Source organism: Marmota monax, unplaced genomic scaffold (genome assembly GCF_021218885.2).
Source record: "Marmota monax isolate L192 unplaced genomic scaffold, Marmota_monax_Labrador192_F-V1.1 WCK01_AAM20220418_F8-fsc00037, whole genome shotgun sequence".
In the NCBI taxonomy this organism is placed as follows: Eukaryota; Metazoa; Chordata; class Mammalia; order Rodentia; family Sciuridae; genus Marmota; species Marmota monax.
In genome coordinates this window covers 2179040-2205025 of record NW_026693245.1, presented here as the reverse complement: position 1 = coordinate 2205025, position 25986 = coordinate 2179040, and the positions used below count along the sequence as shown (strand labels likewise).

General features: G+C 35.4%; 1 protein-coding gene across 27 annotated transcripts; it reads left to right on the top strand.

The window, feature by feature from the left end:
• The first annotated feature begins 1398 nt into the window (after positions 1–1398).
• Positions 1399–25455, top strand: Tmem267 (transmembrane protein 267). Of its 27 annotated transcripts, none has more exons than XM_058583106.1 (7): positions 1742–2222; positions 2340–2399; positions 9486–9677; positions 10521–10666; positions 11184–11252; positions 13915–14300; positions 20943–25455. In XM_058583106.1, exons 6-7 carry the CDS (start codon positions 13986–13988, stop codon positions 21276–21278), a joined length of 651 nt encoding a protein of 216 aa, XP_058439089.1. In that variant the 5' UTR covers positions 1742–2222; positions 2340–2399; positions 9486–9677; positions 10521–10666; positions 11184–11252; positions 13915–13985; the 3' UTR covers positions 21279–25455. The 27 variants fall into 27 exon arrangements, with proteins under 27 accessions (XP_058439096.1, XP_046312199.1, XP_058439099.1 ...); XM_058583105.1 differs by having other exon boundaries at positions 9483–9677; XM_058583113.1 differs by lacking the exons at positions 1742–2222; positions 2340–2399 and adding an exon at positions 1399–1735.
• The last annotated feature ends 531 nt before the right edge of the window (positions 25456–25986 follow it).

The window sequence follows — 25986 nt, the reverse complement described above, 5'->3', positions numbered from 1 at the left end:
AAGAACAAAAACTCAAACATCTAAAAAGAATGTAAGATTATACTACCAGACAACCAGAAATGTTCTAATTTTCTATTTAAAAAGATCAGGCTGGGGCTGGGAATATAGCTCAGTTGGTAAAATGCTTGCATCGAATGCACAAGGCCCTGAGTTCAATTCAAAAATAAAATAATAGCACCACAAAAATAAATAATCAGATTCCTCACATCTAAAGTTAAGATAAAGGAAAACAATGAAGAAAAAAGTATTACTAGATTTGTAGTGATCATGTCAATGAGTTGAAGGGGCACAGGTTCTCTTTTTAGCTCCTCACTCTGGGCTTCTTCACATTTTAGGTATTAGCAAAAATATTTCTTCTAAGAAGCCTCCCTAACTACTTGACAGGTTATCTTCTCTCAACTCTAATATCCACCCTGTTTACTTCCTGTAAGTGCCTACCACAATCTGCCCAGCTTGTTTGCTTCATTATGGCCAATATCCACTACTAGAATATCCTCCATAAAGTAATTTTGTAGCCTTGTTACCATAGGGCCTGGCACACACAGCACTCAGTATATGTTGTGTAAATGGATCAGTGTCTTTAGGTAGTAAATTGACTAGAGAGAGACAGAAAACCAACAATTTGTTCTGCTTTGGTTCACAGGAGGTCATCTATGTTGTCCCTCAGCTCCAGAAACCCAAGACTATTATGAAACAACTGTATTCAGACAGAAAGTGTGCCCTTAACATGGCTAAAAGCACTCAAATTGTAGACACTGACAAACAATGAAAAGTTCTGTGGTTGAGAAACTGAGATTCTGTGGACACCCTAGGAATTTGCTTGAGATTAAACATTCCTTCATCTATGTTATTTATTCCACTGCTGCCCTTCCTTTCCATTTGTTTTGAGAAACGATAAGAAAGTTGAAAAAATATCCCTCTGTAAGAGGCGTTTTCTTTGGGGCTGGTCCTTTTTCTAAGGTAGATATTTCCGTGATGAAGGCAGTACCCAAAACTGAGAAGCAGGGAGATGGGAAGCATCTGGTCGCAGTCCCTGCAAACAAACTGGTGAATCCAGTTAGTTTCAAGCAGCCCTGTTTGCAGTTTTTTTTTTTTTTTCCTAAACATTTTAGTAGTCATGCTTAAGTGTTCTAGCTACGTCACTGTCCAAAAGTCTAGCTTCCAACATCCACGAGCATAGTAGCAAAGATTTATCGACAAAACCCCAAGGTGGCGGTAAAGCGCTACTGAGGGACGTCAGGTCTGAGCAGCCTTGGGATCCCTCCGCCTCTTGAAAAACTCCACAACCCAGAAGGACCAATGAAAGAAACTGGAAGTATCTCCACACCTTCGAGACCCACAACCGACTGCGCGTCCCACATTAGGTGAAGCCACTTCTCGGTCCCCATCTTCCCAGCCTCCATTTGGGTGCGTCGTGGGGAGGTTAGCGGTTAAGACCACTTAAGCGGAGAAACGAATCCTGAGGTTTGACAGAAGGAAACCAAGAACGCACTTTCCACCTCCTACCCTGTCGTCCAAAGGTGTCTTTTAGGGAGGTTGGTGGTTTATTCAAGGCACCCACAGGCTCAACCATCGTGCACCGTAGTATCGCTTCCTCACCGCTCCGAAAAGGGCCGGTTTCCCGGCGTCCTCTGGGCGGACGTTGAAGCTAGGGCTGCTCTGGCCGGCCACCGGCGTCTCAATGGTGCCGACCCAGGGGTGGGGCCGCTGCGCGCTGCAGCTGCGAGAACTGAGGGTGGGTATAGCTGCTGCTACTGGTCGGACGGGAGGGGTCGGAATGGACGCGAAACTGCGCAGTGAGGGAAGCCAGAGGCTGGGCCCGTCCGACGCTGAAACCTGGCAGGTCCTGGTTGAAGGAGCGGGGAGGGCAGGCACTCCGGGTTTGCCTGACCACGGGCCGGCGCTGTCTGGTGGCCCAGTGGTCTGCGCTTCGGCACCTTCTGGATCCCGTAGACACCCAACCTTTCCAGGACTCTGCGCCCTTGGCGTTGGCCTGGCCCTGGGCAGGGTGCGGGAGTCTTGCAGAAGGAGCCCACCACCTTCCTTAACAGGTAGAAGAGACCTTCGAGCCCTGGGTTCAGTGATGTTTGATATGGTTCCTTCCAAGAGACCCCAGGACTTCCTATCCCATTTTTTAAATTGACATTCTAAAAATCATTGCATCACACCAACCTCAGAAAAACATGACTGGGAATTTGCTGAACATGTTGAAATTAAGAACTGTAAGTTTTATTTGTAGCTATCATAGAAACTAAAAATTTTATGTGCCGAGATCTCATGGCTATAAAGTTTCAGTAAATGTGAGCAAGATTTCTGCTTTCTCCCTTTATGTGCATTAGATTTGGCACCTGCTTTTGGTGTTTTAGCATTAAAGAAATGAAGTTTCACAGCAACTGCAGGTTAGTGAAGAGGACTTATTTGTAAAGCGTGATAAAGGAAGTTTTTTGGATATTTGACTACTTTTACCTTTTGTAAATTTATGATATTGGTGGGACTCAGGAAGATTGAATCAGAAGATGAGATTTACTTTGAAATTTTTTCTTATTTTTTTGGGCAGAAATAATGTTTAGGAGATGAGTAGCAAACAAAACACGATAGCATATACTTCAAGAGACCAACTAATTATGTGTTTGTAGAGTTAAGTGGGGGAGGGGGGGTTACTATTCTGTCCTTTGAATGCCCAGTAGTTAATGGCATTTGCTGTAATGGGACTGTTGTTGGGCCACTGGAGAAAGTGTCTTCTGCAAGTTACAGAGAAGAATTTATGGTATGGGTGTCTGGCTATTGTGGTAAAGAGGTCAATCTAAATATCTTTGTAGGCAGAGGATTAATTGGGGATGTAGCTCAATGGTAGAGCGCTTACCTGGTAGGCATCAGCCCCTGGGTTCAATTCCCCAGCACCACATTCACACCCTGTTGCAGAAATCTGGAAGGAATACTCACAACCTAAAGATTGCTTATGTGTTCACCTCTTGTATTATCATAATGAAACATTTGTTCAACAACTTAAGCACATCAGATTTTATGCATGACAAGTTTAAAAGAAAATTATAATTGTTGCTCTTCAGGAACATTCCCAGAAAAAGTGAAGGAGTAAAATAAACATAAAGCTTCGAAGTTTAGGAAGTTCAGGGGTTCATTTTATTTGTAGTGGGATGAATAGGAAGTGGAAATGAAAGAAAAGGGATTAAGAAAAATGAGCACACTTAGGTTCTATATTAGTTTATTTTTCTTTGCTGTAACAAAATCCTTCAGGTAGCTAACTTTAGGAAGAAAAGAGATTTATTTTACTTACAGTTTCAGAGGTTCAAGAATTTGGTGTCTGTTAACTACTCAGTTCTGGTGAGAGGCCTCTTGGCTGCATCCATTCCTGGCAGATGCAGCACCGAGCAGGAGCTAGCAATCAGGATATAGGAAGCCAGAGAGCTGGGGTAGGGCCAGCTGAGGTTTTTTTTAACAACCCTTTCAGGGAAACTACCAAAGATTCTATAAGAACTACTTTAATCCCTTTCAAGAGCTGGGCCTGCAGACACCTAAGGATCCCCATGAGGTTCCCATCTCTTAAAGATCCAACCACCTCCTAATATCCTCACCTTGGGAATCACCTCCCAATACATCAGCCTTTGGGGAACGTTCAACCCTTTATAGACTGTAGCAATGTTCTAACCAGAAACAATAAATAGAGGAATTATAATAATTACATTCAGCTTTCTCATATTTAGAATCTAAGCCAAAGATGTTAAATATATGCACCAATAGTGGAGTGGAATAGTTGCCAGAAATGTGTGTTCCTGGAACAGGTCTATCTTAAAAACAGACTGTTCTGGGGACCTGTATTTCATCTCATTCTTTCTATGAATCAGGACTTAGAAAGACTGTTGGGTCTCCTGAAGTTGTCCTCTTATTGGTGGTGGGGACTGTAAGCCTCTGAGGGCTTGACAGGCTGAGGGATCTGCTTCCAAGGTCACTCAGGAGCTTCTTATCCCCCTATCATCAAGCAATCTATTTTATACTTTCCAGTTATAAAACACATTTTTACTGCCCTATTTGTGTATATAGTCCTAGTCATAAATTTTGACACGGTTATTTGTAATCAGTAAGTTTTCCTATTTACCATCACTTTAAATTTGCATCTTTTAAATATATGAAGTAATTGATTTTTACTTGTGACTATTGTTAGCTGTCCATTCCTTTTAAAATCTGAACTAATGAAAAATCCAGGGTAATAGTTAAATATTGTGCTCGTAAAAAATAGTTTCATGAGTGAAAGAAGATGCAATACAGTGGATTATAGAGACATAATGAATTTTCAGTTAAGTAGATATTAACCTTTTATTTTTGTCTGCCTTCTGGGGTGAGACTACAGGTTCTTGAAAGAGGTATTATTCCTGCAGCTGCTGTGACTCTGTGGCTTGGCCATTAATTCAAACTTTCTGTGTCTCAGTTCCCATCCATCTAAGTGAACAATAGCATTTATCTTTGGTTCAAGGGGATATTTTTATAAATTTTATATGCTTTAAATCTTTAAACACATTAACTTCTTTATCCATTGAAGGGTCAAATGTTTCTTTTTTTTTAATTTTTTATTGTTGGTTGTTCAAAACATTATAAATTTCTTGACATATCATATTCCACACTTTGATTCAAGTGGGTTATGAACTCCCACCTTCACCCCATACACAGATTGCAGAATCACATCAGTTACACATCCATTGATTTACATATTGCCATACTAGTGTCTGTTGTGCAAATGTTTCTTTATTTTCTAAAGTAGATACAATGATTAACAATCATAATTTTGGGCATTATACATCCTGAGGTTTATAGAAGGGATTCGCAATCTTTTAATGGAAGTACCTTTTACATTTTGTTCATATGTTTTAGTTGAAAGTACCAGAAGAATCTATAAAATATAACCCAATTTTAGTGCTTTAGAAAATATTTTTTTATTGTTGTAAATAACTAAGAATTTAAGGATTGTTGTAGGCTCCATTATCATTAATAAAATAGTTTTTCTCTGCATAAGGAACCTAAGTTTATTTCATGCAAAGATATAGAAGTCTTAGTACAGACTTTTTTTTTTTTTTTTTGGTGGGGGGTACTGGGTATTGAACCCAGGGATGCTTAACCACTGAACCACATCCCTAGTTCTTTTTTGTATTTGATTTAAGGATAGGGTCTTGCTGAGTTGCTTAGGGCCTTCTTAAGTTGCTGAGGCTGACTTTGAACTTGTAATCTTCCTGCCTCAGCCTCGTGAGCCACTGGATTGCAGGTATGGGCCACTGCTCCCTGCAGTGCAGATTTTTTATGTATCAACTAATATTCAACAATGAACAAGTTTTTTATATTGTACGAAGCCGGGTTCAGTGGTACATGCCTATAATCCCAGCAGTTCGAGAGGCTGAGGCAGGAGGATTGTGGGTTCAAAGCCAGCCTCAGCAACAATGAGGCACTGAACAACTCAGTGAGACCCTGTCTTTAAGTCAAATACAAAATAGGCCTAAAGATATGGGTCAGTAGTCGAGTGCCCCCTAAGTTCAATTCCCAGTCCCCACCTCCACCAAATTTTTAACTTATGAGATTGTACATAGTTTTTTGTTTTTTTTTTTTTTTTTACTTTATGATGGAACTTTATTTCATTTATTTATATCGAACCAGTGCTTCACACATGCTAGGCAGGTGCTCTACCACTGAGCTACAACTCCAGCTCTGTACATAGTTTTATTATTATGACTAATATTATATATTTTACTCTTTTTATTAGTACATATTTACAATGTCATAAATATATTTCAATTTTTTATTATACTTTTAAGAGGCTGACTTTCTGGCTTTAAGTTTTTAAAATAGCTTTACTAGTTTTATGGCTATAATAGTAAGACATTGAAAATTTTTAGAAAATAAAAAAAGGAAAAAATTATCATATTTGTGATCCCATCACTGAGAAACAAACCAAATGAACAACATCCTGATTTTAGTACATCTAAGTGCTATAGTTTGGATCAGGAGTGTTCCCAAAAACCATCTATTAAAGGCTTGGTTGCCAGCCTGTGAGCCTTTTGAGAGATGGTGAGAACCTTTAGGAAATGGGACCTATTAGAGGGAAGTTAGGTCATTGGGAGGAGTTTGTTTGAAGGTGATACTGGGACCCTGGCCCCTTCCTCCTCTTTTTTTTTGCTTACTGACTACCAGGAGGTAAATAAGCCTCCTCCACTGTGTACTACCACCACAGTGTCCTTTGCTGCCACAGGCCAAAAGCAACAGGGCCAAATGACTGTGGACTGAAACCATGAGCCAAAATAAACTTTCTTTTTATTAAGTTGATTTTCTCAGGTAGTTTGTTGTAATGTTGAAAAGCTAATATAATATGTATGTATTTAAAAATAAAACTAATATTTTATCTACTATTTTATAGGCTGTCTTTTAAAATGTAATATCTATTACCCATTTTTCTATGTACACAAATATGGGCATAAGGGTTTTTTTTGATGTTGTTGGTTTGTTCTTTCTTTTTATCTTTTTCTTTCTTTGCACTGGGAATTGAACTCAGGGATGTTTTACCACCGAGCAACACCCCCAGCCCATTTTATTTTATTTATTTTGAGACAGGGTTTTGCTAAGTTGCTGAGGCTTTCCTCAAACTTGCCATCCTTTTGCCTTAGTCTTTGAGTTGCTGGGATTACCAGTGTGCACTACTGTGCCTGGTGGGAATAAGTATTATTTTTAAAAATTTTTATACCTTTATTTAATTTATTTATTTTTATGTGGTGCTGAGGATTAAACCCAGGGCCTCTCATGTGCAAGGCGAGCACTCTACTGCTGAGTCATAACCCCAGCACCAAAGGAATAAGTATTTTTTTAATAGCTTTAATATGTGGAATTTATTCAGAAGTTATGTATTTTGGAAATGTATATTGTTTTTAACTTTTCCTGCAAACAATACTATGTTTAACTTCTTTGTATAGCTCTTTGCATTAATCTAATTTTTTTTATGACAAAGACCTAGAATTGGAAATGCTAAGTCAAAAGTGTTTGCTCGTTTTTATTGGTTTTTGATATGTAATCAAATCATCTACTAGAAGGGATTTTTTTTAAATAATTTTTTAGTTGTAGATGGACACAATACCTTTATTTTATTCGTTTATCTATATGTGGTGCTGAGGATCGAACCCAGGGCCTCACACGTGTGAGGCAAGTGCTTCACCACTGAGCCACAACCCCGAATATATATTCTTGCTAGTAATCTGTGAGAGTGATCATTTCCTCCACTACTACCAAAACAAGAGTATTAGTAATCTTTTGTCAATTTTATGTTGACAGATTTTATGTTGAATCACATTAAGATGAAGGTGAAATATTTTGATTTTTTTTTTACTTTTTGTATTTCTTATTTTTCTAAATTGCCTGTTTATATACATAGCCCATGGTATTATTTAGATACTTATTTTTCTTACATGAAATCCATGGGACAAAATGTAGCCTGCATCAGCCTCTCACCAACTTCAGGGTTTTTTTTTTAAGAGTCATTTATTTTATTTTTAAAAATTAATTAATTAATTTTAATTAGGTATATATGACAGCAGAATACATTTTGATTCATTGTATACAATTGCAGCACAACTTTCATTTCTTTGGTTGTATGCAGTATAGCGTTGCACCATAATTTGCAGTCCTACATGTACCTAGGGTAATGATGTCCATCTCATTCCACCATCTTTCCTGCCCCCATGTCCCAATCCCTCCCCTTTGCTCAATCAAAGTTCCTCCATTTTCCCCAATCCCCCCCACATTATGGATCAGCATCCATTTATCAGAGAGAACATTCAGCCTTTGGTTTTTTGGAATTGGCTTACTTCGCTTAGCATGATATTCTCCAACTCCATCCATTTACCTGCAGATGTCATAATTTTATTCTCCTTTAATGCTGAGTAATATTCCATTGTGTTTATATGCCACAGTTTCTTTACCCATTCGTCTGTTGAAGGGCATCTAGGTTGGTTCCACAGTTTTGCTATTATGAATTGAGCTGCTATAAACATTGATGTGACTGCATCACTATAGTATGCTGATTTTAAGTCCTTTGGGTATAGATCCAGGAGTGGGATAGCTGGGTCAAATGTGGTTCTATTGCAAGTTTATAAAGAATCTCCATAGTGCTTTCCAGATTGGTTGCACCAATTTGCAGTCCCACCAGCAATGTATGAGTGTACCTTTTTCCCCACATCCTCACCAACACTTATTGTTGTTTGTATTCATAATAGCTGCCATTCTGACTGGCGTGAGATGAAATCTTAGAGTAGTTTTAATTTGCATTTCTCTAATTACTAGAGATTTTGAAAATTTTTCATACGTTTGTTGATTGATTATATATCTTCTTCTGAGAAGTGTCTGTTCAGCTCCTTAGCCCATTTATTGATTGGATTGTTTGTTTTTTGGTGTTTAGGTTTTTGAGTTCTTTATATATCCTGGAGATTAGTGCTCTAACTACAAAGCTATAGTAACAAAAACGGCATGGTATTGGCACCAAAATAGACATGTAAACCAATCGTACAGAATATAAGACACAGAGACAAACCCACATAAATACAGTTATCTCATACTAGACAAAGGTGCTAAAAACATACATAGGAGAAAGATAGCCTCTTAAACAAATGGTGCTGGGAGAACTGGAAATCCATATGTAGCAAAATGAAACTAAACCCCTATCTCTGACCATACACAAAATAAACTCAAAGTGGATCAAGGACCTAGGAATTACACCAGAGACCCTGTGCCTAAAAGAGGAAAGAGTAGGCCCAAATCTTCATCACATCGGATTAGGCCCCAACTTTCTTAACAAGACTCCTAAAGTGCAAGAAATAAAATCAAGAACTAATAAATGGGATGGATTTACTAAAAAGCTGCTTCTCAGCAAAAGAAACAAGGAGGTGAAGAGAGAGCCTATGTTTTGGGAGCAAATTTTTGCCACATGCACCAACTCCAGTTTTAATGCTGTGGGGGATCTGCAGGAAAGGCTGACACTTTGACCTTGGAGCTGTGTAGGCCCAGGTTTTGGAGACCCTAAAAAAGAAGATCGGATGGGAGCTGAAGGAACTGCAGTTCCAGCTGCTTCCCCACGCCAACAAGTGAGCTCAGATCAGCAACAAGATGTTCATATTCCACAGTGCGACCTGCACCAACCTTCAAACTAAAAAATATGACTACTCCTTTCAGGTGTCAGGCATAGTGTCTCCTGTGGCCCTTACTACCCAGAACTATACAAGGAAGGGAAATATAAGTCCAGTTCATCTGAATTGACATAATACAAAGCCACCAGAACTCTAGTCAATTGATTTTTGTATTTATGTGTGAATTGGTTTTTATTGGTTTGGGAAATGTCACTATGGGGTTTGACCTTTCTGTACCAGGAATGCTCATTCTAATCATCCTGAGACGGTTTTTGGAACTTTTTTTCTTTTTATTGGCACTGCTCTTGCCACCAGCAGCCTCTTCAGGCCCACTGCTGACCCACTCCTCCTAAGAAGAGAATTTCCGCCTTTTCTTGGAGATACTCCTGCTGCCTGCCTCTTTTGGATCACTACCTGTTTCCTCCTTGGACGAAGATTTCTTCCTTTTGGGAAGACTTGTGCTGCCAGCTGCCTCTGCAAGAAAATTGCTATTTTTCATCCTTTAGTAAAGTTGGGTAGTTTTCTTCATATACATTTCCTGTTTAGTTTATTCCTTGATGTTTGGACTTGTTTTTATTGTAAATATTTATGTTCCCATTTTTTCTTATGATTATTTCTGGCCTATTGAAAATCATTTTAGTATTTATCTTGAATTTTCCATGTTTTTTCAACTTATATTCCAACAGTTTTCAATTGGTCCTCCTGGAAGGCAGTCATTTCACCTGCAAACTAATGTAGTTATCTTTTTTTCTGATAATGTAATAATGTTTTTTTTTTCTTATACCCCCATTGCCTTGATTAAAGTTGCCAGAACAGTGTTATAACAGCTATGCTGTTTTTAACTTTTAAGGTAATATTTCTAGTTTTTCATCATTTTGGTTTCTAAACTAAGTGGTCTTAACATTTTTGGTAAACCAGCAGTTCTCAATGTTTAGTGAACATAGAAATTATCTAGAATACATACTTGCTTAAAATGCAAATTCCCAGGAATGGATGTTAAATTTTACTGAATGCCTTTCAAGTAACCATATATAATACCTTGTACATTACAGGTACAGTATATGATGATTTTTCTTTTGTTGATTCAACAAATATTTAGCACCTAGTATAGGCTGAGGATATGGAGGTAAACAAAGTAGACAGAGTCCTTATTCTCTCTTTTCTTTTCGGAAATAATTTTATAGCATAAACACTTGAAAGACAAGTCTTTTGAGTCCAAAGGTATTACTTGTACACTGTTTATATTTACATTTTTTGAGCTAATTAGGCTACTGCATTCTCTCTCTCTCTCTCTCTCCCTCCCTCCCTCCCTCCCTCTCTCTCTCTCTCTCTCTCTCTCTCTCTCTCTCTAAGGATTAAACCCAGGGGTGCTTAATCACTGAGCTAAATCCCCAGCTCTTATTATTTTTGGTATTGAGACAGGATCTCACCAAGTTGCTGAGGCTGACTTTGAACTTGGGATCCTCCTACCTTAGTCTACTGGGCCTCTGGGATTATAGGTATGCTCTATCATGCCCCACAGTTGTACCTTTTTTTTTGACTGCTTGATTAAATTTATGTTTTACTGCTTTATTGATAGGTAAACATCCTCTGACCTTATATATAACTTATGTAATTTTGTATGTTACTATGATGTGAATTTTTTATCCTTTTTAGTTCTACTTAATCATTTTTGCCTTGAATTATGTTTGATATTAATATTACCACTGTTGCTTTATTTTGTTTTGTTTTTTCAGACATGTTTTTTCTCATTTCTATATGTAAATATTATTAAGATTTTTCATTTGAGGTTTTCTCTTATGACTAGTAACAGTGGCTGTTTCCTTTTGTTCTAGTCTAATTATGTTTGCCTCTTTATAGAGAAATTTAACAAATTAACATTTGTCCAAGTATTTATAGTTGATATCTTTGGTTCCTATTGCTTTTGGAGGGAGCTGGAAAAGGAGTAAAGTTTTCTTTTCTTTTTTTTTCTTTTCATTTTGTATTGATCAAGTTTTCTTTATTTCTCTTGCACAGAGATTCAGAACATCTATTCTTCAACCCCGTCGTCCCCTAAAATCATACACAGGTGTTATAAATTCTAAGGTAAAATTCTTAAAATTCATGATTGTCACAAAAGTAACAGTCCTACAGTCATGATCCTTTTCTCTCAGAGCTCTATAAATGTTTCTCCATAATATACTGGCACTTAGGGATGATAATGATCACATTCTGTTTGTTTGTTTGTTTTGCAGGTGGCTTTTTTGTTTTGACAGAATTTCTGAGGGTTTTTTTTTTCTTTCATTACTCAAATCTTTGTCTTTTTATTTTCTCCCTATACTTTGGAAAAATTATTTGAATGTGTTCTTATTAACTTGTTCTGGTTGTTTTGTTTTTTTTTTAAACATTCGTTCTCCTATTCATTGCTCCTGTTGACTTTTTAATTGGTCAGGTTTTTCATTTTTCATAATTTTTTATTTTCAGATTGTTCCTTTTTCATGAAAACCTGCAGTTTTTCATTATCAATATATTTTGTTGGCATATAGCTAGCTGACATGCAATTAACTATTTATTTATGTGTTTAAAATGGTATACTATGGACATTTAATCTCTCTCTCTCTCTCTCTCTCTTTATTTGTTTATTTAATTTATATGTGGTGTTGAGAATCAAACCCAATGCCTCACACATGCTAGGCAAAGCGCTTTACCACTGAGCCACATCCCCAGCCTAATTCTATATATTTAAAATATACAATTTGAAACATTTTGACATATGCATTAAAATATGAGCCCAGAAACTTCACCCCAATCAAGATGAGTGTACACGTCTCTCCCAAAGTTTCCTTTTGCTTCTTTTTAATCCTTGTATTCATGTCCCCAGGAAACAACTAACCTGCATTTGTCACTATGAATCAGCTCACATTTTATAGAATTTTATGTAAATGGAATCATACTATGTGCTCTTTTAAAAACATATTTCTAAATGAAAATTTTAAACATACAGAAAAGTAGAGAACAGTAGCAGAATAATGAACTACACTACACCCATTCCCTAGATTTAACAATTATAATGTTTGCTTCATTAATTTTTTTAAATTAATAGATTTTAAAATTCATAAATTAATATATTTTAAAATTAATGACTTATTTTTAAATTACTAGGACTTTATAAACCTAAATAGCAGCTTTTAATTGACAGAAAAAATTAAGCAGACATTGCAGAAAGTTCCAATATACTCCCTTTTCTACTGTACACATTTTGGTACATTTGTTATAACTAAAGGACCAACATTGGTACATTATTACTGACTAAAGTCCTTAATTTTCTTTAGGGTTCATCCTTTAGGTTATATCGTTTTGTGGGGTTTAACTACATAATTTTGTTTTGGCTTCTTTCACTTACTATAATTATTTTGAGATTCAATTCTGTTTTATGTATATCACATTTCTTTTTATTCCATATTTCATTAAGTTGTTTACTTGTTGATGAACATTTGTGTTGTTTCTAGTTTGGAACTAATGCAGATAAGATTGTTATGAACATTCATTTATAAGTCTTTCATTTCCCTTGAGAGAATGCCTAGATGTGGAACGACTGGGCCATATGGTAGAAATGTGTCATTTTTTGAGAGTTTGGAAAAAATTTTTCAAGGTCATGGTACCATTTTTTTCCCCCACTATCAGTGTTTGAGAGTTCTGGGTGATTTATACCTGTAATACTAGCTACTCAGAGGCTAAGGCAGGATGATCACAAGTTAGAGACCAGTCTGGGCAACTTGGTGAGATCCTGTCTCAAAAAATAAAAAGGGCTGGGGATATAGTCCAGTAGCAGAATGTCCCTGGATTCAATCCCTAGTACCTCCAAATAGTAATAACAACAATGACTATTATTATTATTATTATTATTATTAATAGAATGGTAAGCTGCAAGAACTAGGGAAGTTCTGAGAAACCTGCAATTGGACCTAAGGACTTGATGTTCTCATAATTCCCTTAGCTTTTTGTCTTTTTGTTTCTTCTGGATTTTATTTTCCTGTGCTGTTTCATGTATTGGAGTCTGTGGCCTCCAAGAAGAGGAATTTTCCCCACCAGCTTTACTTAGGAAAATTCTGAAGTGAAGTCTGATAGGCCCAGCTTGGGTAACCCTCATCTTTACATTGTCACTCTTTTAAAGGAGATAAGGAACTCAATTGATAAACTCTGGAATTTAGGTGTAATGATACACAGTTTTCCCAAAGGGAGGGGACTCTGTTGTCAAAAGAAGTATGGGAAGTAGTTATTAGGTACTCAGACACAGTGCATGTCCAAGATGTCATAACATTCTCAGAAACAGAACTATTTGATGACTCCAAGGTAATAGATTACAGTCAGTGGGCTTTGTGAAATTCTCCTTGTTATATACTACCATTTAAACTATTGTTCCCAGGGCTGGGGCTGGGGCTGGGGCTCAGTGGTAGAGCAGTCACCTAGCATGTGTGAGGCCCTGGGTTCAATCCTCAGTACCACATAAAAATAAATAAACAGAATAAAGATATTGTGTCCATTTACAACTAAACAAAATATTTTAAAATAAATAAAAAATAAACTGTTGTTCCTGTGAAACTAATCTATTATACTTGGGCCACATGACATGTTGTATACAACATGTAAGAAATGCTAGTTTTTACAACTTGGTTTTTACATTTGTGAAGTTATGCTGATATTCTGTTTAAATATTATATGACAGTCTGTAGTCTTCATTAATATTTGTCTCTGCTTTTTATTTTAGGGTACTAGAAATGAAAACAAGAATATACTGTTTGTTCCTAATGGCTTTTAGTATATATTAACATATTGTTTATGATGGCATCTGAGACTGAGAAGACTCATGCTTTATTGCAGTCTTGTAGCACTGAGTCTCTTATTTCTAGCCTTGGTCTGGGGATATTTTGCTTAGTAGCTGACAAACTTCTTCAATTTTCCATAATCCAACAAAATGACTGGCTTCGTGCCCTCTCAGATAATGCAGTACATTGTGTGATTGGCATGTGGTCATGGGCAATAGTCATTGGAATCAAGAAGAAGACTGACTTTGGAGAAATCATTTTGGCTGGATTTTTAGCCTCTGTTATTGATGTGGACCACTTTCTTCTAGCTAGATCTCTGTCTTTAAAGGTAAGAAGCATGTTTAATTTTTCTGGCCTTTTCCTTTAATTTATTTTGTACTTTACAGATTTCTTCATAGCATGAAAACTAAAGAGCTAGAGAGCTTATTTTAAAATGTCTAGAGCTAGAGTCTTATTTTACAGCAAGAAAGCCCATTCATTCAGCTTTTTTGAGTACTTAGTACTTCCCTAAAGATGGACACAGGCATGTTGATAATCAGATTATTTGCTACTACAAAGTGCCATGGATGCGCATAGAGTAAGGATCCTCTAATTATACCTGAGAAGTTCAATGTTAGCTTACAAGGGATGTAATAGCAAACTAATTAACAGGAATCATTTTCAGTTCTTTTTGCATCAGTGACCTTTCTTTAGGACTACACTTAAATTTTTCCCCTTATTCTTCATGTTTTACAGTTAATGTGCAGCTCCTAAGTGCGCCATGGAAGTTGAATAGTTTATGGTGGTTCTCAGTCCTGGAGAATGACTTGAATGGATTCATTCCTTCAGTCCCTCTTGGGACCAAAGGCATGCATATCAATGAACTGTCTAAAATACAGTGGAGGATAATATTATCTAATAATGTCTAGTGGAGATAGTGTTGTCTAAATGTCAGATTTGCCTATCCTTGGCACGTTTATGACCTATAAACTTTCAGGAAACAAATATAGACTCATAAAGCAAGAACTTTGCTTCAGAAGCCACTGACCTAGAACAGTACCTGGATCACCTAGTAGGTGTTGAGTAAATATTTGTAGAATGAATGAGAAAGTATTACTCTTCCTATTATGTATCAAATACCAGCTATTTCTCAGAAGTTGTCTAACTTACTTAGAAACTTACTCAGTAAGGAATTCAGTAATTATCACTTAAAAACAAAATTTAACTTTTTTTTTTTTTGCTTTAAGTAGAGGCACATAACATTTTTGCTTAAAATTTTGGAATCAGAAGATTTGAGTTTGAATCCTTGTTGTGTGAAGTTAGCAGAGCACTTTTGTTCTTTAAGTTTTCATTCCTTCATCTATAAAATGTAAATTATACTATTATTTACCTCATGGGGTTGTTGTGAGGAATAAATGAGCGTGTTGAATGTCATGGTAAACAGCCAATAATAAATGTTAGCAGAGATAGGGATAAGCCATGAAACTTTATAGAAAATGTAATTCATAAACGCATTCTTCTGGAACTTATCCTGTTTTAATTTTGAAAAACATTTAGGTTGAATAAATGTATTTTAAAAGTTCATTTAGAAGTACTAGTTTGGGGCTGGGATTATGGCTTAGCGGTAGAGTGCTCACCTAGCACGTGCCAGGATCTGGGTTTGATCCTTAGCACCACATAAAAAATAAATAAATAAAATAAAGGTATTGTGTCCAACTACAACTAAAAAATAAATATTTTTTTTATAAAAACAAGTACTGGTTTTATGAATTCATGAGATATAGAGTCAAATCCAGTACCAAATCCCAGCTTTGCTATTAACTGCACAACGTGGAAGAAGTTCTTGCCTTTTCAAGTCTCCATGTCCTCTAAAATACCACCTAACTCATAGGGTGGTTATGAGGATTAAGTAGGATTACGCACAAAACCTATAGCATAGTATTACATTGGTCTACTGAATGAAGTTTTAGAATTGTTTTTTCACATTCACTGTCAGGTGGCACATGATTATCAGCAATAAATATCAAAACTCAGTAAGTATTCATGACAGTGATCTATTTTTGCCTCTATAATAGGCCATTTTCTTCCTTTTCTATTCATGAGAATCTACACTGACATTTCAGAAATCAGACAAGCAACAAGAATATATTGAGGTTGTTTTAATCATCTTTTTATATTCATAAATAAAAGTGTGAAAAATCAGTACCCCTCAGCACAGATCCAGAGCATAACCATGAATCATCTCGATGTCAGGTTGTTGGTTTCTGAAATGCTTACTGTAAGCTGCTTGACCCCACCCTGCCAGTGAAAACCATGTGCTTCCTGTTAAATGTCTTATCGGTCTTCTCAACAATGCCATGATTAATCTTTTACTAACAAGGATTACAAACTTACCTTTTCTTATTATAGTGCATGAAAGTGCTCTGTGGTGGAAGGAAATGAATTGATTTAGATGTGAAGTTTTCTGTAGAAGTTCTCTTAAACCCATCAGAAACTGTTGTTCATCTGAACTTTATTCAGAAATAAGGTTCTGATAATGATCATGTGTGGTTTTCTGTACAGTATACTTTATTTTCACATCAGAAAGATTACAGTTTATCTACTTGAAATAATCCTGCTACCATAAAATCTATCATTTTCCTATGTATATTGCTTTTCATGAAAGTTTTAGAACATTGTTCAAATTTAGTTAGCTGATTATCTATTCAGAAGTCTTTCTGTCTGGTTCTCAATGTACCTCTAACAGTGTACACACACACACACACACACACACACACATTGTTCACTCTTGTGCTCTTTGTAATTGCAGAGTACTAGAAAGAATGATATAACTACAACAAGATCTTTACTATTTTATTCCTCAAACTTTATTTTGGTTTACACTTTTTGAAATCTCTTTAGTTGGGAATATAATTCATCTATTTTTGTTATGTTACTTTTACTGATAGGGGTTTAAGGTTATAAAGTTTCTCTAATTGTACTTTAAATGTATTCCATGGTTTCTAATTTGAATTTTTTGTGTGTGATTAGTTTTGAAAAACCCTGTAATTCTGTTTGTATTCTCCTTTTTTTAAAAGAGTTGTTTAATAAAAAAATTTAAGTTTTAATTAATAGGATGATGTACAAATTATATAGCATAACATTACATTGGTCCTTATTTTTGAATTAAAAAAAATTCAAGGTGTACAGCCCTTTTTCTTATATAATTATTTAATATTTTTAATCATTTGTGCATTTCTTTTTGAAATTTGTCTTCTTTGTATTCATTAATATGTGATTGGTTTCTTCAAATGTTTCATGAACACTTGAAGAAGAATGTGTATTTCTCTGTTTTCAGAGTATATAATTCTGTAAGATAAATTTTATTGACTATATGGCTTGTGTCTTCTCTGCCTTTCCTTATTCCTCTCTTGATCTCTCTTGGATGGCACTATATATAAGCCTCTTTATTTATTAGAGTGTTTCTATGTTGCCTTATGTCTTTATCAAAATTGTTGCTGTATTATTTGGTATATATATATATATATATATATATATATATATATATATTCATTAGTTATATTTTCATGGTGAAATGTAGATTTTTAGAAGCTTTTTAAAAATATTTTTTTAATTGTAGGTGGACACAACACCTTTATTTTACTTATTTATTTTTATATGGTGCTGAGGATTGAATCCAGTGTTTCACACATGTTAGGCTTGTGTGAGCTAACCACTGAGCTACAACCCCAGCCCTTTAGTGGCTTTTTAAAGATAATTTAATGCTTTTTACTCAAATTATGATTGTCTGATATCAGTATCACCACCCCTATTTCTTATTTGTCTGCTTTACTTTTGCCCCTTTGTTTTGGGCCTTTCTGAATTTTATTTTATTTTTTTCCCTTAATATACAGCATATCATTGGATTTGGTTTTGCCAAATTGAAGGTCTTTTTCATTTAATGAGTGAGATAAACCCATTTAATGAGTGAGATAAACCCATTCATATTTATAAACATTATTGATAGGTTTAATCTAAAATTGGCCATTATTTTGTTCAATTATGTGTATTATATTTGGTATATTCCTATCTCTATGATGTACTTTCTTTGTCATTTTATTTTTAAAATTTCTTTTGTTCTTTAGGAAGGCTTATATTTATATTCTAGTATTATTTCTGTTCATATATCTTTTTAATACTTATAGGCTTCCACTTTCTTAATTAACCTTTAACTATCTTGTTTGTTAATTGTTAATAGTATCTTTTAATTCTCAGCTATCAGCTAAACAACAATATTAGAGCTCACTTTACTTTTTTCTTTCCCCCCTCTTCTCCTACTATTTTTTTGGTTGCTTTATTTCTTCTAAGAACGTACAATATCTATATATTATTTTTATACTCTTGTCCTCACTTTTAAGTCTTTTATTTACACTTAAAAATATTAAATGTTCATCATTAGTCAGTTTGCTCAGGTTTTCTTAGTCATTTCTTATTTGGGTGAAGCTTACAGATTTCTCAGAAAGATTACATTTTTTGTGACTTCTTCCTTATTTGAAACAATTAACTAATAGAAAAATACTACATATTAAAATTGTTGCTAATATCATACTATTATTATTGCTTTGGTGTTTAAAGGCAGCTTGGTTAAATATAAAATCCTTGGCTCACATTTTCTTTCCCTGAGCATTTTGAAAATACTGTTCTTCTGTTATCTTACTTTGTTTTGCTGTCATTGTTAAGTCCAATGCCATTGTAATAACTCTTGCTTTTCTATGTTATTTAGTCATTTTGCTTAGAGGCCTTAAAATTTTTTCCTTTACATTAATAGTTTTACCAAATGTATTGTGGATATATAACTACAAAGGTAGAGACAAAAGTGGAATAATAATACAGAAATGTTATATATTCTAATTAAATAGAAGTAAAACAACCTAAAATATGGAGGAGAAGGGGGAGTAAGACGAGTTTGGAATGAATTCTGATGTTTGAAGAATGCTAGCTTGATGGGGGATGGGTTACAGTATTCCTAGTTAAAGGTGATCTGATTTGACAGTGTGACAAGATACAGTCTCTTAAGAGGATAACTTTTTTTTTTTTATGTGATTTTTTTTTTGAACAGGGAACCAGTTTTTTGTTTTCTTCTCATTCTTTTATCCCTTCACCACTGTTTTAGCTATTTCGCTATTGTGACTAAAAAGGACCCAACCAGAACAACTGTAAAGTAGGAAAAGTTTATTTGAGGGCTCATGGTTTCAGGGGTCTCAATCCATAGTAGGCTGTATTTCTCAGGGCTCAAGTCAAGACAAGACATAATAGAGGAAGAGTGTGGCAGAGGGAAGAGTCTCACATGATGATCTCGAAACAGAGACAGAGATTCCACTCTCCAGATACAAAATATAGATCCCATAGCCATGCCCCCAATGAGTCATTTCCTCCAGCCACACCCCACCTGCCTCCAGCTACCACCAGTTAATCCCATCAAGGATTAATTCACTGATTAGGTTAAGGTTATGGCCCAATCATTTCTCCTCTAAACCTTCTTGCATTGTCTCACAGGTCAGCTTTTGGGGACCACCTCACATCCAAACCATAACAGCCACTCAGTTTCCAAAGAGCACCCTTCCCCTTCCCTTCTTTTTTACTCTCTTCCCCAGAGTCCATGCTTTTCAAAGCCTTGAATCAAGTACACTGGTAAATCCTTTCCCTGTAGTCACCAGGCCCCTTTTTAGTATTTTCACTCTTAGATTGAATTTCTCTTTCTCATGGTGCTTTTGTGTCAATCTTAGGTTTCCTTTCTCTCAATACAGTTTTTTTTCTGGCTATGGTGGGGTGAGAGGGCTTGAGAGACCATTGATTTGGTGTTTATTTTAATACTTAACAGATACCTTGGAGATGGAGCATTCTCTGACTTCTAGCTATGCTGAGAGTTTGGGCTTTGTATACTTTTCCTTGTCCTTCTTGTTCTGTAGGTTTTTGGAGAATGTGTGGGGAGACATAGACCTATAAGATCATTGATGTCCTCAACTTTCTTTTTGCTAGGAGACATCTAATTGCAAATTGGCCTTTAAAGTGGATAGGAACAAAATCTTACAGATCATTCAGGGGTTAAGCCTGAAATTTTCATTTGTTCAAATATTGATTATATTTTTTGCAATGATTTTAAAATTTTATTGATGTTTATTTAACTCCATTTTAGAATACTTGTTTAAAATAATGTGCTCTTTCTAAATATGGTAAGTAAATTTTGAAGGTATTCTGGCTAATACAAAATGGTTATAATAAAAACATTCTCCTTTTTTTGCCTTCATTACATAAGGAATATTTTATTTGGTCGTGAGATTTTGTTGTTGTTATTGTTGCTCTTAGAGTCCCAGGCAAATTGTTAAAATTCAAATTATAGGAGGTAGAGATGACAGAGAGAGGATAGTTAATGGGTGCAGGGGTGCATTTGCATAGGAAGAATAACTTCTTATGCTCTGTAGCATAGTAGGGTAACTGTGGTTGACAAAAATTAACTTTATATTTCAAGATAGCTAATAGAAAGAATTTTGAATTTTTCCAGCACAAAGAAATGACAAACGTTTACAGTGGTGTCTATGCCACTTACCCCAATCTGATCGTCACATATCACATGCGTATATTAAAATGTCATACTACACCATATTAATATGTACAGTTATTATGTGTCAATCAATCAAAAGCTTAAATTAAAAAAATCAGAACTACACAAACCATATATTTAGGATATAAACTATGTTTATATTTTGGCTTTTCTAAGCAAATAATACAAAACTTAAAAAATTAATCACTGTGTCCTGAGACCTTGATTTCATTTTTAATGCAAAGGATACCCTGCTCATGCTTTTATCTTCTTTGCTTTATATAAATGTGGCATATGTATTCTGAGGTGGTATTCTTCCCTTACATTTTCTTTGCATATGTTAAGATTCAGAAGCAGCTATAAAGTGTTGTTTTGCCAAGAAGGAAACTATACTTCCTGCTTCCCCCACAGGCAGCTTTGAGTCTTCCACGAAGACCTTTCTTTCACTGCTCTACTGTGATACCCATTGTGGTTCTGATCCTGAAGCTTACTATGCACCTTTTCAAGCTCAGAGATTCATGGTGTTTTCTTCCTTGGATGTTATTCATATCCTGGACCTCGCACCATATTCGAGATGGAATTCGTCACGGCTTGTGGATGTGCCCTTTTGGAAAAACTTCTCCTTTGCCATTCTGGCTTTATGTGATAACCACATCATCTTTACCTCATATCTGTTCATTTGCTATGTATTTAACAGGGACCCGACAAGTGATGTCTTCAAAACATGGAATTCATATTGATGTCTGATGTAACTACATGGCTCATAGAGAAGCAAATGGTTCAGATGATGATAAAGAAGGGTAGCCAACATTAAAGTGAATTTTTAAAACACAGATACTTATATTGTTTAATTTTTATAATTTTTGAGTACTTCTTGCTCAGAAAGTTATCTATAATTTTCTTAAAAATTTTATTTATAGTGGTTGGGTATGGTGGCACACACCTATAATCCCAGCGACTTACAGGCTAAGGCAGGAGTATCACAAGTTCCTCAATTTGGCAAGACCCTTTCTCAAAAAAATAAAAGAGTTGAAATATATAGCTCAGTGGTAGTACAATCCCTAATACCATAAAAAAATTTGTTCTATATCTCATATATGTCACTCTAGTGCAATATTAGACTCTTACTTATGCCATGATATGTTTTTATTGCTGCTTGTGTTTCTGTGGCTTTATTAGTAGTTTTGTTAGATTGACATCCAGTTAGTTGTCTGGGATTATACTTGTAAATTAGTCCATTTCCTGATGAAAAGCTTAAATTTTAGGATGACAATTTTATGGAAAGTTAACCATATTTGGGTCTACTTTTTCTTGAAATGTTGAAACAATGAAGTGACCAAAATAAATGAGATTATGAATAAGGTGCATTGTGAGGGCTAACATGTATTTGTTTCACATATATCAATTCTGACAGAAACTTAACTTTTAAAGTACTTTATGAGTTATGATTACTGGCAAAATCTGATTCAGAGCCCTCGTAAGACATAACATTCATAAAAGACAGTGGCTCACATTAGACCTAGGTTATGATTTCAGAAATCAATTTAAGATATAGTTATAACATGTTAACTGTAGTTACATTTACTAAATTTAGTATCTTCACTCAAGAATCTCATGTTAGTGTTTTAAAAAACATAACCAAATTTAAAAAGACGTTTGTTAACAAATAGCATTAACAAAATTCTGGTACATATCATTTTAAAGGTAAACTCCTGATTGTGCCATTAAAATAGTTTTAGTTGCTATCACTTTGTCTATACCCTGTTCTAAAATATTGTACTAATTAAATCATCTTTTTAAAATCTTCCTGATATTTCAGGGATATAACTATTTTTTCTAAATAAAGTAGTTTTAGGAAATTTGCTTTTTCCCTTGTTCTTTCAGATGGATCTTCTACTAAATGATTACTATGTATTACAGGAGGAAAATTTAGTTGCTATAGACTATATTTCCATAGTTTCATGTTACTTTGATATTAAAGTCAGTATCCCAGAGGAAACCTTTTCTTTGTGACCTATGTGCCATCTCTTATCTTCAGATTTTCTTACAGATTTGTGAATTATAATGCTAGCGATGTGTGCCTTATTCTCCAAGAAAGCAATGCCTTATCCAAAGCAGAGTTTTATTATCTGTTAAGTTAAAGAGAACTCTCTAAATTGTTAGAGAGGTTCAAGATCCTCAGAGAAGTAACCATTTTTCTTACTGTTAAATTTGTTGCAATATGTTATGTTTTACAGTCTATTAGATCTTATCATCTGTTATTTATTATTTTTTAAGAGTAATGATTATGTATATTTGTGTGGTATAGTAGTGTACATTATATAATGGGGAAAATTTGTTTAGAGATTTTTAAAAAGCATTTGATTTAAGAAATTCATGGAAATAAAGTCTTATCTGTGTAACATTTTCTAAATTACAAAACCCTTCCTACTTTTTTCTTTATATTAAACAAAAAAAATTAAAGGGCCTTATTTAAGAATTTCATGTTGGCATTTGGGGTATTGTACAACTTTTTGTTAATTAGAATGGGAATTCACTTTGACCATCACTCTTTGCTTAAATAGTAACTGGAAACTTCACGTGTGGGTCTATCTCAGTTTTTACCCCTACTGTCAGAAACATTCCTCTTCCTTTAAATGGTCCCTGAAGCTATGATTGGAACCTCCAGGAAACCAGCAATCATCTCCACATGTCACCACTTTGCTCTTGCTCCTAATGAAAGAATTTGTGTCAATGCAACATCACATGTTGGATTGTACTTCGTTTGCCTGCTTATTTTCCCATCCTCCACACATTGTCTGTTCACTTACTGTCTGTCTCTCTGGGCTGTTTGACTGATCTGACTTCCCAGACTGCTATTTTCTTGAGCTATGTTATTCCTTCCGGCTTTGGAGAAACTGCTTCCACTGAAAATTTTCTGCTCATCCCCAAGTGTTGCCAACTGGTAACAGCTTAGAGTCTTCACAGAGGCCTGGGGAAGGAGCTCTGACCAAGAAGATAACTAAGGTGAGCCTTAGAGAAAAGAGAGCAGACAGGACAAACTCGCCATGGACCTGCACTGATGAGATGAACTGGGTTCAAAGGAGCTGGCTGCAACATTAAACTAAGAAAACAGCAAAGAAATTACGCAACACACGGACATGAGTGTCTCAGATCGAGTGTGGGACTGCTCTGCCATCTTAAGGGTCAGCTTCCAGGCTGGAAGGTGCTGGAAAAAGAGAGCATGCACACAGAATCTCTTTATTTTTATAGGGGGATGGGGACACACAAAGGAGTTTTGAGAGAATATTCCTCGCCAAACAAGGCAGGGGATAAGGTTTTAAAAGGGGGTTGTCCAATCCCATTGGGTAATGCCCAAGTCCAGGGCTAGAGCAAAATTCTTTGCCCAGCAAAGGAGGTCAGTTGCTTTGCACAGTGCATGGTGTTCAATGCCAGACCAAACACCCTTCTTACTCAATGCTGAGAGAGGATGCTCAGCTCATGGGCAGGGCGGTCTCCCACACTAAAGGTTTATATTTTCAACTTACCTAAAGCCCAAGGTATTCTCAGTCAGGCCTATAGATATAGATGGGAGAACACACTTTTTATACTAGGAGTTTCCGTTGTTGGACTTTGTTTCCCTGAGCTACTGAAGGATGATTGAGGTCATTTAGTCTTGTGTTCTGCCTTCAAATTGGACAAGCCCTGTGATTAGCAACCATACTTTTACAACTTTCAAGAGAATTTCTAGTAATTTTGCTTTTTATATCCGGTTGCAAAGAAAATAGAACAGTTTTTTTTCCTTTCACATTGTCAGTATGCATAAAGTCTGCATATACAAAGTCCAATTTATGATATAATAGCTATAAGGCTCACAGGCACCTTGCACAACTTTGTGGCAACCAAGAAAACATCAGGATGGCAGAATAGGTGGTGCCCAAACCTCTGAGTATGAAATTCTGTAAAAACTTTTAGATACCATTGCCATATTTTAAATACTGTAAGCATAAATAATGATGTATCTTATGCTGTATATTAAATTCTCCTTTAAAAGCAAACTATTTCATATGATTGCACCAGCTAAGTAGTAAAATGCGAATATCTAAATGTCTAGAAAATTAGAAATTAGAAACCAGCAACATCTTTTGATTTGTGGAGGGGAGAAGCAGCTCTTTCTCCTCAATGGTTGGTTCAGGGGCCATGCTAAGAAGTTCAATTGCAGGGAGCAAACACAGTTGAGAACTGTGCTGGTTTCTTCCCTGCTGTGTCCAGCTGAATTTGACTAGAAATGTACAGAACCAAAAATAGTTGTGCTTATGTATCATTTGGCAGGCAGTGTCCAATGCTTTGTATATTTTGTGCCTCTTCTAGATGTCATTACACATTAACAAAGAACAGGATCTTTACCAATGTGCCAGTGCATCCAGCCAAATAATGTCATGTTATTTGATCCCTGTTGTACTGACTGCAAAATATACATACAGCCAGTCAGTAATAGCATATGTAATAAATGTGCAGACATATTTCCATTTGTTTTCCTGTGGGTCCTTCTCTGTGCCCAAATCATAATCTTAATAATGAGAAAATATTGAACTGTTATTGATTCTAAAGATAGAACCCTTAAGGAATTCACTAATTACTAATTTCCTCTGTGTGATGCATTTTCTCTTTTATGTGTTGAAAGACATACTGAATTTAATTCTAATGCAATCTGCAATGTGAGAGGTTGATTTTTATGCAGTTTTATAATGAACTTAGAGATACTTTGTGACAGGGTTATTTTTAACTCTTCATTTACACCAAGAAAAGTTTATTTCTGATTATTGCAAATGATTTCAAGTATTGTAATGGTTATATGTTTTCAAAATAATCTATTTAAATTGGAAATCTTAAGACATTCAATCTAACTAAAATGCAAAATAAAACAATGAGGCTTGTTTGTTTATCTTCTGCTTAGAAATTTTTAAAAAGATTTATAATACTCAGTATTAACAGGAACTATCAAGAAATGGGCATTATTGGTAGAACAATAAATTTACATTTTATTGTAAATTTTATTGTAGAATTTTGTAGCATATTTTAAAAGTGCAAGCTATTTTACCCAAAAATTACAATTTTAGGAATTTATTTCCAGAAACTAAGCAGGTATGTATGTATACAAAGGAAAGGGATTTGTTGGTTACTTAAGATGGCAAAAATAAGCTGGATGCTGTGGTGCTCACCAGTAACCCTAGCTACTTGGGAGACTGAGGTAGGAGGATCACAAGTTCAAAGCCAGCCTGGGCTACTTAGTAAAATCCTATCTTAAAATAAAAAGGGTTAGGAGTAGTAGAGCACTTACCTAGCATGTGTGAGGCTTTGGGTTCAATCCCCAGTACTGAAAAAAGAAAAGAAAAAAGATGGCAAAAACAAAATTGGAAACCACCTAATAGTCTTTGACTGGAGGATCAGTAACCTGACTCATTGTACAGACAAT